The sequence below is a fragment of the Eucalyptus grandis genome, chromosome 2 (genome assembly GCF_016545825.1).
Source record: "Eucalyptus grandis isolate ANBG69807.140 chromosome 2, ASM1654582v1, whole genome shotgun sequence".
NCBI classification, from domain to species: domain Eukaryota; kingdom Viridiplantae; phylum Streptophyta; class Magnoliopsida; order Myrtales; family Myrtaceae; genus Eucalyptus; species Eucalyptus grandis.
Window position 1 is genome coordinate 3340307 of NC_052613.1, and position 14198 is coordinate 3354504.

At 40.0% G+C, this 14198-nt stretch overlaps 1 protein-coding gene across 2 annotated transcripts; it reads left to right on the top strand.

Moving 5' to 3' along the window:
• The first annotated feature begins 4135 nt into the window (after positions 1-4135).
• LOC104418125 (beta-amyrin synthase) lies at positions 4136-12361 on the top strand. Of its 2 annotated transcripts, XM_039307760.1 has the most exons (16): positions 4136-4336; positions 8286-8561; positions 8672-8869; positions 9001-9085; positions 9378-9544; positions 9640-9828; positions 9932-10045; positions 10220-10339; positions 10447-10569; positions 10665-10763; positions 10948-11004; positions 11119-11309; positions 11391-11568; positions 11682-11766; positions 11883-11959; positions 12239-12361. In XM_039307760.1, the coding sequence occupies exons 1-16, from the start codon at positions 4136-4138 to the stop codon at positions 12359-12361; spliced, it is 2283 nt and encodes a 760-aa protein (XP_039163694.1). The 2 variants fall into 2 exon arrangements, with proteins under 2 accessions (XP_039163694.1, XP_039163695.1); XM_039307761.1 differs by lacking the exon at positions 10948-11004.
• The last annotated feature ends 1837 nt before the right edge of the window (positions 12362-14198 follow it).

Below are 14198 nucleotides of genomic sequence, written 5' to 3' on the forward strand. Positions count from 1 at the left end.
CTAATCGAAACTTCTATCTTCGAAGTTAATATGAACCCCGCAAAAAGAAGTTGTGCCAATTGAATATGTCCAACTAGGGTTTTCGACATCATTTCATAAACATTATGCTCCTTATGAAACTTCTTTGAACATTCAACATGTCTCTTCTTTCCCTTGTCAAGGCACTTCTGTTTACTCATATTGTTCATTTCATAGAAACAGATTAGTTTGGTAGATGCATCATATTGACCCAATATCGCGAAGATAGACTGCATATGATTCTTTCAGATGATTCCTAACAATTATTGGTGATGACATCGTCTCACACGGCTGGCTTCTTTTTTCTTCCATGGGTCTTTTAATTGACATCATAAGTACCATAACAATACATGTTCACCCATAGAATATTCTTAAGAGTTGCAAATCTGATTAGTGCACCTTTTATATCGTTCACAAAAAAAAAAAAAAAACTTTAAAGAGAGATATGTTCCAAAAGGATTGCCGCCGATGATTTCTTGAGGGATCACTTACCAGGTGAGATATTTGCTGGTCATAAAGATATCTTATATAATAATTGTATTTCTTCTTTTCTAGACTGTAAGTGTTTTGCCCGAATTTAATTGACAACGAACTATCTTTCATTGAAATCGGTTCTTTGGTTTTTATTACGTGGGCAATTCCAAATAGAATAACGAAATATCTTTCATTGAAGTTTGTTTTTCAGTTTTTATTAAGAGGAGATGAGTTCTGTGATGATTTCAAAGAAATCCATCAATTGAATATAAAGATATATATACTTCGATGGAATTTAACCAATGAAGAAAGCTTTGCTAAGATCTAATCGACAACAAAAAAATCTTAAAACTATATCTAAAGTACAAAATTTGAAAGAAAATAGGTTTCCACTTTTTTTTTTTTTTTTTTTGGTATAGGTAAGAGATATATTGAGGAAATGCCAAATGTGCAAAAAATCTCGTCACTAGAAACTTAGGGTGCGAATGATAACGTTTCAGTTCTTTTTTGTTCCAGGGGGAATAGAAACAAAAAAAAGTGTTTCTGTTCCGGGGAACAATTTTTGAACAAAAGAACGCGTTTGGTAACGTTTGGTCCGAGAATAAAAAATGAACAGAAACACGTTTGGTAAATTTTATTCTTTTTTTGTTTCTTTTAATTTTTTAAACATTTTTATTTTATTTTTATTTTTTCCTTTCTTTTTATTTTTTTTTTTTTTCGGCCGATCACCGGCCTCCGCGACGGTCCGACGGGGCCACGGCGAGGCCGAGCCTCGCCCGGCCACGGCGAGGCTCGGCGAGCGCCCGCGATCCGGCGACGCCGAGCCTCCTCGAGCCTCGCCGATCGCCGGCCATGGCCGAGGCCGGTGACCAGCGAAAGAAAAAAAAGAAAAAAAAAGAAGAAAAGAAGAAGAGAAGAAGAAGAGAAGAAGAGAATAAATGTTTCTTCAAGAAATGTTTTGGAGCAAGAAACAACAAATTGTTGTTTCTTTTTTTTGTTCTTATTTCGTTCCGAAACAAAAAAAAAAAAAAAAAGAATAGAAACGCAACCAAACGCATTTCTGTTCCTTTTTGTTCGGAACACTTTCCGTACAGAAATGTTCCGGAAACGTTTCTAAGAAACGTTTCCATGCACACCCTTACACTCCAAATGTAGAAATAGGTTTCCACTGTTTGTTCCGAGGGGTGTTTAAAAAGAGTACGACGTGACTATGTAAAGCCCACGATTGATGTTTACAACCGGGAGTTATAAAAGTTTCACAACATTGATTTTTTTAGAATCTAAAGAGAATGATATATTTAAAGAACCCATAATGACATTTCTCTGTAGAATGTAAAGATTTTTCTTTATGTTACCTTTCATCACAATCAAGAAGTCTTTTGAAATTTTTAAAACTCTACTTCCACTTGTGTACATACACCCAATGGAATCTAAATTGCTCAATAAAATAGGGTTTTTTCTTCAAATTTGGGATGCGTCTAACGTTTGTCAAAGTTCTTACTACATTGTCATGACATTTGATTCGCATCATACTAATACCTACAATCCTATAAACTGCATTGTTTTCCATCAAAACTTAACCACCACTGACTTCCTCATACGTGTAGAACCAATCTCTATGTGGACACATCTTATATGAACATGCTGAATTCAAAATCCATTTGTCATTGACATGATAGCTTGAAAACAAAATGGTAAGAACATTGTTTACATTGGCCGACTTGTTATTTTTCACTAGACTAGCCGAATCGAAACTCTTTATTGACTTCTTCCCCTTAGCTTTGAGCACTAGACAATCACTTCTGTATTATTTGAATTTGTGACAATAGTAACACTCCACCTCACATTTATCTCTACCGGATCTAGACTTCGATTGCCCTTTACTATTACTGTATCTATTACGATGATTTGACCTTCCCCAAACAATTAAGCGATTGGCTTTATTACCCCTACTACTTACATTCAATTTTGTATGCATCTCCACAAAATTTAGCGAGGCTTTCACATCTTCAAGAGTTATGAGTTCTCTTCCATACAACATAGAATTCATGAAATTTTCATACGATCTCAGTAGTGAGCATAATACAATTAGGGTCTGATCTTCATCATCTAACTTCAAATCTAGATTTTTCATAACCACAACAATTTTATTAAATGCATTTAGATGTTATTGGATAAGAGTACTTTCTTGTATCTTTAGTGTGTAAAGACGTTCCTTTAAAAATAATCTTATTGTAAGAGATTCCTCATGTAGAGGCTCTCAAGCTTATTCCACAATCTTGAAGCCCTTTCTTCATCCGTGACTTTGCAAAGCTTATTGGACAATGACAATTGGATGGTGCTACTATGTGCCCTCTCTTCCATCTTCTTGATCTCAGCCGTAGACACCTTGTTAGGATAATTCCCATCCAAGGCTCAATTGAACCTCTCCCATGCAATAATGTCTTCATCTTAATCCTTTATAGCCCAAAATTATTTTGGCCATCAAAGGGTGCCACTTTGAACTTAATAGATGCCATCTCAAACAAGAAGACCGAAATTCCTTTGCTTTGATATCAATTTGTTGTGGAAAAACACCAAAAGATGCACCAATCGAAACACAAGTAGTAAAGGATTAAAGGAAAATCGAAATCACGGGAGATCAAGATTTACGTAGAAAATCAAAAACAGAAAAAAAAAAAAAAAAAAAACCATGAAGAGAGAAGGGTTTCACTATCTTCAACAAAGAGTACGAGAGTATAATCCAAAAGCTCAAAAAATCACTTGGTGAGCCACAAGATCTAAACATCTAATAAGAAGATAAGGAAAAACAAAACGGGAGATAATATAGAGATTATTAAACACATTCCTTTTATAGTCTCCCTTCAAAAAGTCTTAAAACAAAAGTGCATGATCTAAAATACCCTTATTTATAATTTGAAAGTCAAAACTCAACATTATCAAAACTACACGAGACAAGAACGCCATTTCTACGAATGTGTTACCATACAAAAACATTTATATCAAGCAGACTCTTGACGGTGAGCAATGATGTTACAACTTGACACGGAAGCTCCGCAGGATTGAGCTGATGAAAGTGATTCATGGTCAAGTTTGTATACCTGTGCCGGTATTGCCACCCAACCAGAGGATGGAAAAGAGCATGGCTCTTTGTAGGCATGATTTATCTACCATTATTGTACTTTCGTTTGGCAAACCCCAATTTCTATTTTAAATGAGATAAAGAAAGTAGGAAGAAGCTCGCGAGCCAAAACGCGGGTACAAATAGAGGTCCCCTTTCTTCTCCTGAAGACCACAACACCACCTGGATTTGGAGAGAGCTTGTTTCTTTTCTCATCGACTCACATACCCCTCACAATCAAAAGATTTTTCGCTCTCTTTCTCTCCGTGATAGGTTCATGCTTTCGCTATGCTAAACCAAGATCGCCGTGGGATACATGGTGACATAACCTCAGAAAACAAGCATAGTTCATGGATACATAGTGACCTTGTTCATCAAGGAGTTTCGGTTTGTGGCAACTCATTCATCGTTTTCCTGTGCAGGTTGTTTTCCTTGTTTATTTGCATGATCATCAGGAAGGACAGTACGAGAGAGTCACGATATAATCAGTTGAAGGAAGAGAGAAAAAGAGAAGACCTCGGCATGTGGAGGCTGAAGATAGCAGAAGGAGAGGATGGGCCCTACTTGTACAGCACAAACAACTACGTGGGAAGGCAGACTTGGAAGTTCGACCCTGAGGCCGGCACCACCGAGGAGCATGCCCAGGTTGAGGCTGCCCGCCAGCACTTCTACGATCACCGCCACCAAGTCAAGCCCTGTGGCGACCTGCTCTGGCGCATGCAGGTACATAACACACCACGCACCTGAACACACATACAAACGTACTCATTCTCATGTAGCAACAGGCACATTGGCTCCGTTGGTTTCATGAAAAATGTAAAGATTCTGAAAAATATTTTCTAAGAATCCATTTTCCAGAAAAATGTAATTATTTTTCGATATTCGAATGAAATTTAAAAAATGAAGTGGAAAATATTTTCCACTATTCGGTAAGGAAAATATTTTTCTCTACACTCTTTTTCAATTATTTTAATTTTTAAAATCAATTTTTCATTATTTTTATTTTTTCAAAAATCGAATATTAAATTATTTTTTTATTTTTTCCTTTTTATTGTCTTTGTTTTCTTCTTCTTCTTCTTCATTTGGTTGCTAGCCATGGTGATAGCCGACAATCGGCCACAAGTAAGCCTCTCGAGCTCCCTAGCGAGCACAAGGCTCATCGCTCATCAAATCAGCGAGCGTGAGCGTCGAGCTCGAGGCTCGTCAATCTAGTGAGGCTCAATGCTAGCAAGCTCGAAACTTGCCGATTTGGCGAGGCCCGAGGCTAGCGAGCAAGAGGCTCACCTATGGCCGATCGTCATGGCCGGCGATTGGTTGAAGAAGAAGAAAAAACAAAGAAAAAAAGAAGAAAATAATAGAAAATAACTTGAATTAAAAAAAAAAAAATAAAAAGAAAGAAGTGGGGGCTTGTAAGTAGGGCTGAGCGCGGTTCCCGGTTCCGGTTCCGAGCAGAACCGGAACTGTTCCCGGTTCCAGGGGAACCGGAACCTGTTTCAGAACCGGAACCGGAACCAGTTACTTAGGTCAGAAAAAGCTCGACCTTGGATGTTCTAGTGACTTGTATGTGATGTTCTAGTTGAATTTTGGCTTCGGCCTCTAAATGAAAGTTGTAAAGGACTTCTTGGAGTATAACATACTCAAATTTGGGACAAAAAAACAAGTATAAGTGGGTGAAATCGTTATTCTTTGGAAAGACTGGATCTGGAGATTTTGGGACCGACCCTTGATGAATGCATGGATTGTAAGGCAACCTTTTTGTCGAAATTTCACTTCGGTTTCTTAACAAAAGTTGTAAATTACATCCTGAGGTACAACATATCAAAAATTTAGAGAAAAAAAACAAGAATAGGTAGGTGAAATCGTGGTCCTTTGGAGATGGTTAGATCTGGAATTACGGTACTACGAACAGGGATTTTAACCGTCCATATTTAATTATCTAGGACGAATTTGAATTCAATGTTTTCATGAAGTATCTACCTTATGGTATTGGATATCACATAGTCGAATTTCATAATTTTTGAAGGTCATTTGGGTATTTAATCGGAAATTTTTCTAAAACTGTGCAATCTGATGTGTTCGGATCTTGTAAGTTGCAATGCGTGGACTATATCATTTTTTATGAGGTTCTTTTGGAAATGTTTTATGCATGAAATATCTCTCTTCATGTCTTTCCTACAACATATTTAAATTTCGTAATTTTTGTAGTTCATTTGCCTATTTAACCAAAAATGTTTCAAAAACTGTGCAAGTAGAGAATAAGAAAAGTAAATCGATTTTATCTTTTAATCCAGAACGAATTGGACTACGATTTCTTCATGAAACTTGTACCTCTAGGTCTTAAATATAACATGTCCAAATTTCAGAATTTTCTGAGTTCATTTAAGGGTTTAATCGAAATTGTTTTCAAAACTTGTACCTCTAGACATTCTTGTTCTAGTGGTGTTTTATTTCTACTTTCCAGTTTGCTATTTGTTTTGAAATTTCTAATTATATTCTATTATTGTTGTGCAGTGCGAAGTTAATGTATCAAGATAACATGTCAATGGGAAGTTACCGTGTCGTATACACGTACATTATAGTTTTTTTTATAGTGCGCATACATTATATTTTTTTTTGGTGCATGTTATAATTTTGCGCATACGTTATATTATTTTTTTGGTAACGTGCGCATATGTTATAGTTTTTTTTTTTTTTTTTGGTAACGTACGCGTACGTTATATTTTTTTTGGGTAACGTGCGCATATGTTATAGTTCAAATCTGAAAAAATAAAAAAAAAAAAAAAAAAAAAGGAACTGTTGGAACCTGGAATCGACCCTGGAACCTGTGACGGGATAGGTTCCAGGTTCTCGGTTCCCACGGGTAGGTTCCAGGTTCCTCATTTTGAGGAACCTATACCCGAGGGTAGGTTCCAGGTTCCGGACGGAACCGAACCGGAACCTAGAACCGCTCACCCCTACTTGTAAGGGTGTGAGATAAGAGAGACCAATTGAAGAAAATGTTGTCCACTTTTTGGCTCCGTTCGTTTCATGAAAAATAAATTCTAGGAAAGCGAACTCCAAATTTTCCAACATTTATTTGATGGAAATGAATTAGTTGGAGAAAATATTTTCCATGATGAGAAAAAGTCCTCTCAAATTAAGGAAAGTATTTTCCACTTTTGAGAAAGAGGAAAATATTTTCCATATCTGCTTTCACCTCACTATCCTTCATCAAATATATTTTCATTTTTTTTAAATTATATTATTTTTTATTCTTTTCTCTTTTCTTAGTCTTGTTCTTTTTCCTTTTCTTCTTCATTGCGACTGGCTACAAGCGAGCTGGAGCCTCGCCAAATCTAGCCACCTGGGTGGGGGTCGAGCCTCACTTGAGGTCGCCAAATGTTGTTGAGGCTTTGATGAACTCCAACGAGTTTTAAGCCCTACCCAGGTGGCTGGATTTGGTGGGCTCGAGCTCGCCAACATCGGGCAAGCTCGGCCTTCCATAATCAAGCGAGGCTCAACCTTGCTGAAATTTGGTGAGCTCGACCTTGCCGACTTGTGGTAAGGCTCCAACTTGCTTGTGGCCGGTTGCTGATTGCAGTTGTGGCTAGCGACCGGCCAATGAAGAAGAAAAGGAAAAGGAAAAAAAAAAATTGATTTTTTAAAATATGATAATAAAAAAAATTATTGAAAGGGGTGCATGGACAGAAAGATTTTCCTTACAAAATAGCAAAAGATATTTTCTAATGTATTTTCAGGTTTCAGTCGAGCAGTGGAAAATATGGTTCTTTTTCTTGGAATACATTTTCGAAAAAAGCTTTATTTTCTGTGAAATGAACGGAAGTGAAAAGCATTTTCCCCTAGTTTAGAAGACTTTTTTTTCCCTTCATAGAAAATATTTTCCCCAAGCAATTCATTTTTCATGAAATAAACATTGGAAAATCCGGAAAATAATCTCCTAGAAATTGGTTTCTTCGAAACGAACAGTGCGAAGAGGCAACCGTACATTGCACACGCGTAGAGGTATCGAACTTGACATGGAGAGGTAGAATCAATTCCCAATTACGTTAACCAATTGTGTATTTAGTCTAAGTGATGGAGATAGCGTGCTATCCAGTTGCTGTCGGGCCTCTACCTTTGAAGGAGAAGATCCATTTTTCAAAAATTTCGATCTAGCTCAATCCCCGAAGTCCACCAAAACATGAAAATTCTTAGTTGTGTTCTGAATATAAGCTTGTCACCATATTCTAAGAAGGAATTCTAGATGTTATGCATTAGTCGAGCTGAGCAATCGTATCGATCTCGAGACTTGGGGTTTGTAGATAACTAGTCTATATCCTCTGTTTCCACTACTAACGACGAGGGACAGATAGTTTTTAACGAAAGCTGTTTACAAAATGATAAATCATATCATAAACATGCTTATGGAGGGATGGAATTATGCCTTCCACGTACAAAAATCGCTTTAGAACCTTGGTATATCACTTGTCAACTAATACGAGAGTTGTTTGAATCCCCGTCATAACTCAAAATTTTAATTGTGTTCTGAAAATGAGAAAGACATTCACTCTCAAACACCAATTGGAATTTTACTGTTGTTTCTTGTCATCAAGTTTAAAAATTTTATTAATGTGTCGTAACTCAAAGTAGCAGGCAATCTACAGCTGACGCATGTTGCCTGATTTCTGGGCAGTTTTTGAGGGAGCAGCAGTTCAAGCAGGCGATCCCGCCAGTGAGGGTGGAGGATGGCGAGGAGATCACCTACGACAAGGCATCCACTGCCCTGAGGAGGACTGTCCACTTCTTCTCCGCACTGCAGGCCAGTGACGGCCACTGGCCTGCCGAGATTGCCGGGCCTCTTTACTTCCTCCCTCCCCTAGTCATGTGTGTCTACATCACCGGCCACCTCAACACCGTCTTCCCTGCCGAGCACCGCAAAGAGATTCTCCGCTACCTCTACAACCATCAGGTTACTCTTTTTTTAGCAAAAAGAAAGACACCTAGATGAAGAAAATAGCAGAGGAACTTTGAAAGACTTAGACTTGAAACAGTGTGTGTTTTGCACTAATTTTGTTACAGAATGAAGATGGTGGGTGGGGCTTCCACATTGAAGGTCACAGCACCATGTTCTGCACGGCCCTGAGCTACATATGCATGCGCATTCTTGGTGAAGGGCCTGATGGTGGCCAGTACAATGCTTGTACTCGGGCCAGGAAGTGGATTCTTGACCGTGGTGGGGTCACCTACATACCCTCCTGGGGCAAGACTTGGCTTTCGGTACTCTCTCACTCTTCCTTCTATAATTGACAAAAATTTGTGCGCTAGATTGTTCTGTTGAGGTGTTCGGGTGAATTGGATATGTGACATTGTGCCTGTGCTTGTGTGCGGTCTTGTCATATGCTCTGTAGATTTTCGGCCTTTTTGATTGGTCTGGAAGCAATCCAATGCCCCCTGAGTTCTGGATCTTGCCTTCATTCCTCCCCATGCACCCAGGTTTGTTTTTGCAGATTTTCTTGATCTTGTCCTTGATGGTATTCAATAGTAGTCTTGTATATTTGATTTCACAAAGGTATTGACACGAAGGTGTTTTGACTCATTTTCAAATTGAAATCACGTGGCGTTTTCGCTGAACGAACAAGAACATGGCATTGGCTTGTTATTGAAATGGCTACCCTTCCAGAATTCCCCTTGAAAGATAGAAAGTCTCGACTTCTGTTTCGTTTGACTGCCTTTGTCCTTAGTTATATGGATATGTTGTCTGAATGTCCTGTTTTGAATGATGTAGCTAAGATGTGGTGCTACTGTCGGACGGTTTACATGCCCATGTCGTACTTGTATGGGAAAAGATTCGTTGGCCCGATCACACCTTTTGTTCAACAGTTAAGAAAAGAACTTCATACTCAACCCTACGATATGATTTGCTGGAGAAAAGTCCGACATCTTTGTGCCAAGGCAAGAATCCCTAACAGGTCCAAGATATCGTTCTAGAATCAGATAGTTCACAAGTCAGAAATTTTTTAACGAAATGAATCAAATTGTTGTTGCAGGAGGATCTCTACTATCCCCATCCCTTAGTACAGGATCTGATCTGGGATAGTCTTTACATATTTATAGAGCCGCTTCTCAACCATTGGCCGTTTAATAGACTTAGAGAAAAGGCTCTTCAGGTGACAATGAAGCACATTCACTACGAAGATGAGAACAGTCGATATATCACGATTGGATGTGTAGAAAAGGTAATGATACATAAATTTGAGGAGAAAGACACATTAAGTGTAAAATTCTCACATTGTGGGAAAACACCACTTAGAATATGTCTTGCGCGTTGGACTTGGACAGGTGTTATGCATGCTTGCTTGCTGGGTAGAAGACCCAGACAGTGACTATTTCAAGAAGCATCTCGCTAGGATACCGGATTACCTTTGGGTTGCCGAAGATGGAATGAAGATGCAGGTTAGTAGTAGTGTCATCAAACAATGACAGAATTGGGCTTAATTCAAAATGATAAGTACTTATGCTGCATATTTGAAAGGTGGAAGCATTCTTATAATAAGGAGAAGATTAATTTAGTAAAGTGAGACCATCTAGAGCGAAGCTTAGTTTGGTGGTTGGCTCATTCATATGCAGAGTTTTGGTAGCCAAGAGTGGGACACCGGCTTCGCCATCCAAGCTTTGCTTGCCAGTAATATGACTGAGGAGATAGGACCGGTATTAGCTAGAGGACACGACTTCATTAAAAAATCTCAGGTTTGACCTTTGATTGTTGCAAGCATCGCTTATCTCCAGACATCTTCCTAGTTTCTTTTGCTTCCTCGCATAAGCTGAAGTGCATCGATCTGTTTATAATATTCCAGGTCAAGGACAATCCTTCTGGTGATTTCAAAAGCATGCACCGTCATATTACTAAAGGATCTTGGACATTTTCAGATCAAGATCATGGTTGGCAAGTCTCCGATTGCACTGCAGAAGGTCTGAAGGTAATACCCCAATGAATGCCTTCGCTGTATCCACAGGTTCAATCCTATCCTAAATTGCTCAGTTTCTCACTGAATTTCCTTCCATGTTTATTCAGTGTTGCTTGCTTTTCTCAATGATGCCACCTGAAATTGTTGGTGAGAAGATGAAGCCAGAGAGACTGTATGACGCTGTCAACATTTTACTTTCTCTACAAGTGAGTATACCATTGTTTTTCTTTCTTGAGAAAGACTTGAGAAAATCTTTGATCAAACAAGAAATATTGGCTAAGCTTTGTTTGCTCTATGCATCCCAAAATCACGTTGCCACTTAATTCTTTTGTTGAGTTTGATTATAAATTGTAATATCATCACATAGTCCATGAATGCCACTTGCTCCAGAGTAAAAATGGTGGATTGCCAGCATGGGAACCTGCAGGAGCTCCAGCTTGGCTAGAAGTAAGTACTTAATAAATACTTTGGAATTCCTTGATGGTCCTCACAGACTAAGACATGCTTGTTTGTTCATAAATTACTATAGCGCCACTTCTTCCTCATCATTGTCACTTGCAGCTCCTAAATCCAACAGAGTTCTTTGAGGACATTGTCATTGAGCATGAATATGTCGAATGCACGTCCTCAGCTATCCAAGCTTTAGTTTTGTTCAGGAAGTTGTATCCTGAGCACAGGGAGAAGGAGATCGAAGATTTTATATCGAATTCCGTAGAGTATCTGGAGAATGTACAATTGCCAGATGGCTCGTGGTATGCTCCTCTTCCATTGGGTATTTCTGAAGAATTCAGATAAATTAAAGAAACAGCTGACTAACTGAGCGATTCTTGCAGGTATGGGTGCTGGGGAGTTTGTTTTACATACGGCTCATGGTTTGCGCTCGGAGGACTAGCAGCTGCAGGCAAGACATATAGCAATTGTGCAGCTATGCGCAAAGGAGTTGCTTTTCTTCTAAGAACACAGTTGCAGGATGGTGGGTGGGGAGAAAGCTATCTTTCTTGCCCAAAGAAGGTAATTTCTAGAGGGACCTTCCACAGCATGTTTGGCTTTAGCTATTTTAGTTGCGCACTTTTCTGACAACACGGGAATCTTGAATTTTCTAATTGCCAAATCGACCGATGTAGGAATACGTGCCGCTTGAAGGAAACAGATCAAATCTGGTGCAAACTGCTTGGGCTATGATGGGTCTGATTCAAGTGGGGCAGGTCAGTGGATGATATTGTCGTTTGGGTCTCGATCGCATTAACCATACTTTGGTGATAATAAAAAATCAATATACAATGTGAAGTTTCTGAGTTTGGTATTTCATCTACTATCAGGCGGAGAGGATCCGACTCCCCTGCACCGGGCTGCAAAGCTGCTTATCAATTCACAAATGGAAGACGGTGATTACCCTCAACAGGTTGGTACCTTTCAGTAGGTTGATTTCACACAAGGTTAAAATCTCAGGAAATAAAGAGCGCACGCACCAAAATCGTTGGAAAGAATTTCCTGTGAGCTAATCCACACAACTAGGAAAATCTAGAGATGATTATCGTCCACGCATATTATCTTACAGACAATCTGTTCAACTCCTCGAAACATCATCAGGAACTATTGCAAATAAAAGAAAACTGATTGAGAGAGAACTGGCTCGGTAAGAACGAGACAACATGATCTAAGCGTGGACTTTGCATTGCAGGAACTCACAGGGGTTTTCAACAAGAACTGCATGTTACACTATCCCAATTACAGGAACACATACCCATTGTGGGCTCTCGCAGAGTATCGGACAAGGGTTCCTTTACCGTCAACAGCCCTCTGAAGAAACAAGGCATACCATCACAGCTTGCATATTGAGAAAACATAGATTTCATAAGAACAGAAATCAAAATTCATGCATCTGGTTTTTTCTAGTATGATAGTTGTAGATCCGAAGGACTTGCAATCTTAGAATAGAGGATCAAGCTAAGATTGTTATAACCCCAACTCTACAAGTACAAGGACAGTGACGTGATCATTCTTCCACCCAAAAGACATTATCTCAAACATAACTATCATCAACCTATTATCGAAATATATATATATATTTGATAAAAGATTCATATGCTTACTGTTGACGCCTAAAATTATTTGTTTTTAATTAGGTTTTCTTTTATTTTATCTTTTAGAAAAGCGGAAGAAAAACAAAACAAAAAAAAGAGAAGCAGCCCTCGAATGGGCCCTTACGGCCCATTTCCCCTTTTAGCCCGGCCCCACCAGTCGTCTCCTTCCTCACGCCTCTGTAGCACACGCGCAGAGGACGTAACGCCGGAGAGGCAGGCGGACGGCGATCCACGTGGGAGGGGCAGCTGGCGTCGAATGGGACGCTGGTTCGGCCAGCGGAGGCCGCTTGGCGCACGGGGACCGGCGGTCGAAGCTCAGTCAACCGGCTGCCCCTTGCCTATAAATAGGCCCCCGTTTCCGTCGTCGAGGGGCACGCCGAGAACGATCGAAGGCTGCAAAGCTTCGAGCTTCCTGCTGAGAGACTTCAGAAGGGGAGCCGAGGTCGAGCAAGCCCAGATCCGAAGGCTCGCGGCCGGAGAGGGAGAAGTTCTGCCAGGCGGAGACGGAGGGAGACATAGAGGGAGAGAGAGAGAGAGAGAGAGGCTAGCCGAGGCTTGGGGTCCCCTGAGAGACTTCGGGGAGCTCGAGTTCAGGCCGGCCGTGGTGTGGTGAGCTCGGAGGGGTCCCCAGAGACTTCGGGGAGCTTGACGGGCGAACCCGAGGAGAGAGAGTGTTACGGCAGATTTGACCAAGCTCGGGTCTCGCCGTCGCCGTCGTCGCTTGCCGTTTCTCCATCGTCGCGAACCGCCCTCCTGCCGTCGCTGTCACCGTTGCCGCCTTCGTCGTCGCCGCCGAACACCTCGGTTCCCCCCTCCCCTTCGACGCCGCGGATTCGCAAACCCTAGGGTTTGCGATTTTCCGGGTCGTCGAATCGGATCGGGCCTTGGAGCCGGGTAGGGTTTCACGCGAAATTTCGGGGGGGGCGGCGAGCGGGTCGACAAGCCGGGTCGTAGGGCGGGTTGTCGGGTCGTGGGCGGGGTCATCGGGTCGGGCGGGCGTCCAAACGCCCGACCACGGCGTCGTTTTTAAAAATTAAAAAAAAAAATCGGGCCCGCTACACGGGCCCGTCTGCATTTTGGGGCTGGCCCGGGTCGGACCCAACCCGCGGATCCGACCCAGGTCAGTTTTATAATATTTTTAAATAAATAATAAATAATAAATAATTTATTTCAAAAAAAAAAAAAATAATTTATTTTAGAAAAAAAACATAAAAAAATGTTTTAATTTCAGAAAATCGAAAAATATTTAAAAAATATTAAAAATATTTTATTTTCCGAAAAATCAAAAAAAAAAAATTCCATATTGTCCAAAAATGCCAAAAATTCATGAAAAAGCCATGAAAAAAAAAATTCAGAAAAAAACCAAAAAGACTCGTATTTTTCAAAAAAAATACCAAAAAATCCCTTTTATGTCCTAAAAAAATTAGAAAATGACTCAAAAAAATGTTTTTCCTCCCAAAAATGCATGGAAAATCCCCGAAGCATCCAAAAAGCCTTAGGGTTTAAACAAGATTAGGTACCGAAAGGGCATTAGTGATTAACTAGTGTAATCAAGTC

Excerpts from the sequence above, each read along its gene's own strand:
- LOC104418125 (XM_039307760.1), top strand. The coding sequence starts at position 4,136 with ATGTGGAGGCTGAAGATAGCAGAAGGAGAGGATGGGCCCTACTTGTAC. Across the intron at positions 9,829-9,931 it reads CGATTGGATGTGTAGAAAAG|GTGTTATGCATGCTTGCTTG; the intron begins GTAATGATACAT and ends GGACTTGGACAG. Across the intron at positions 11,960-12,238 it reads ACGGTGATTACCCTCAACAG|GAACTCACAGGGGTTTTCAA; the intron begins GTTGGTACCTTT and ends TTTGCATTGCAG.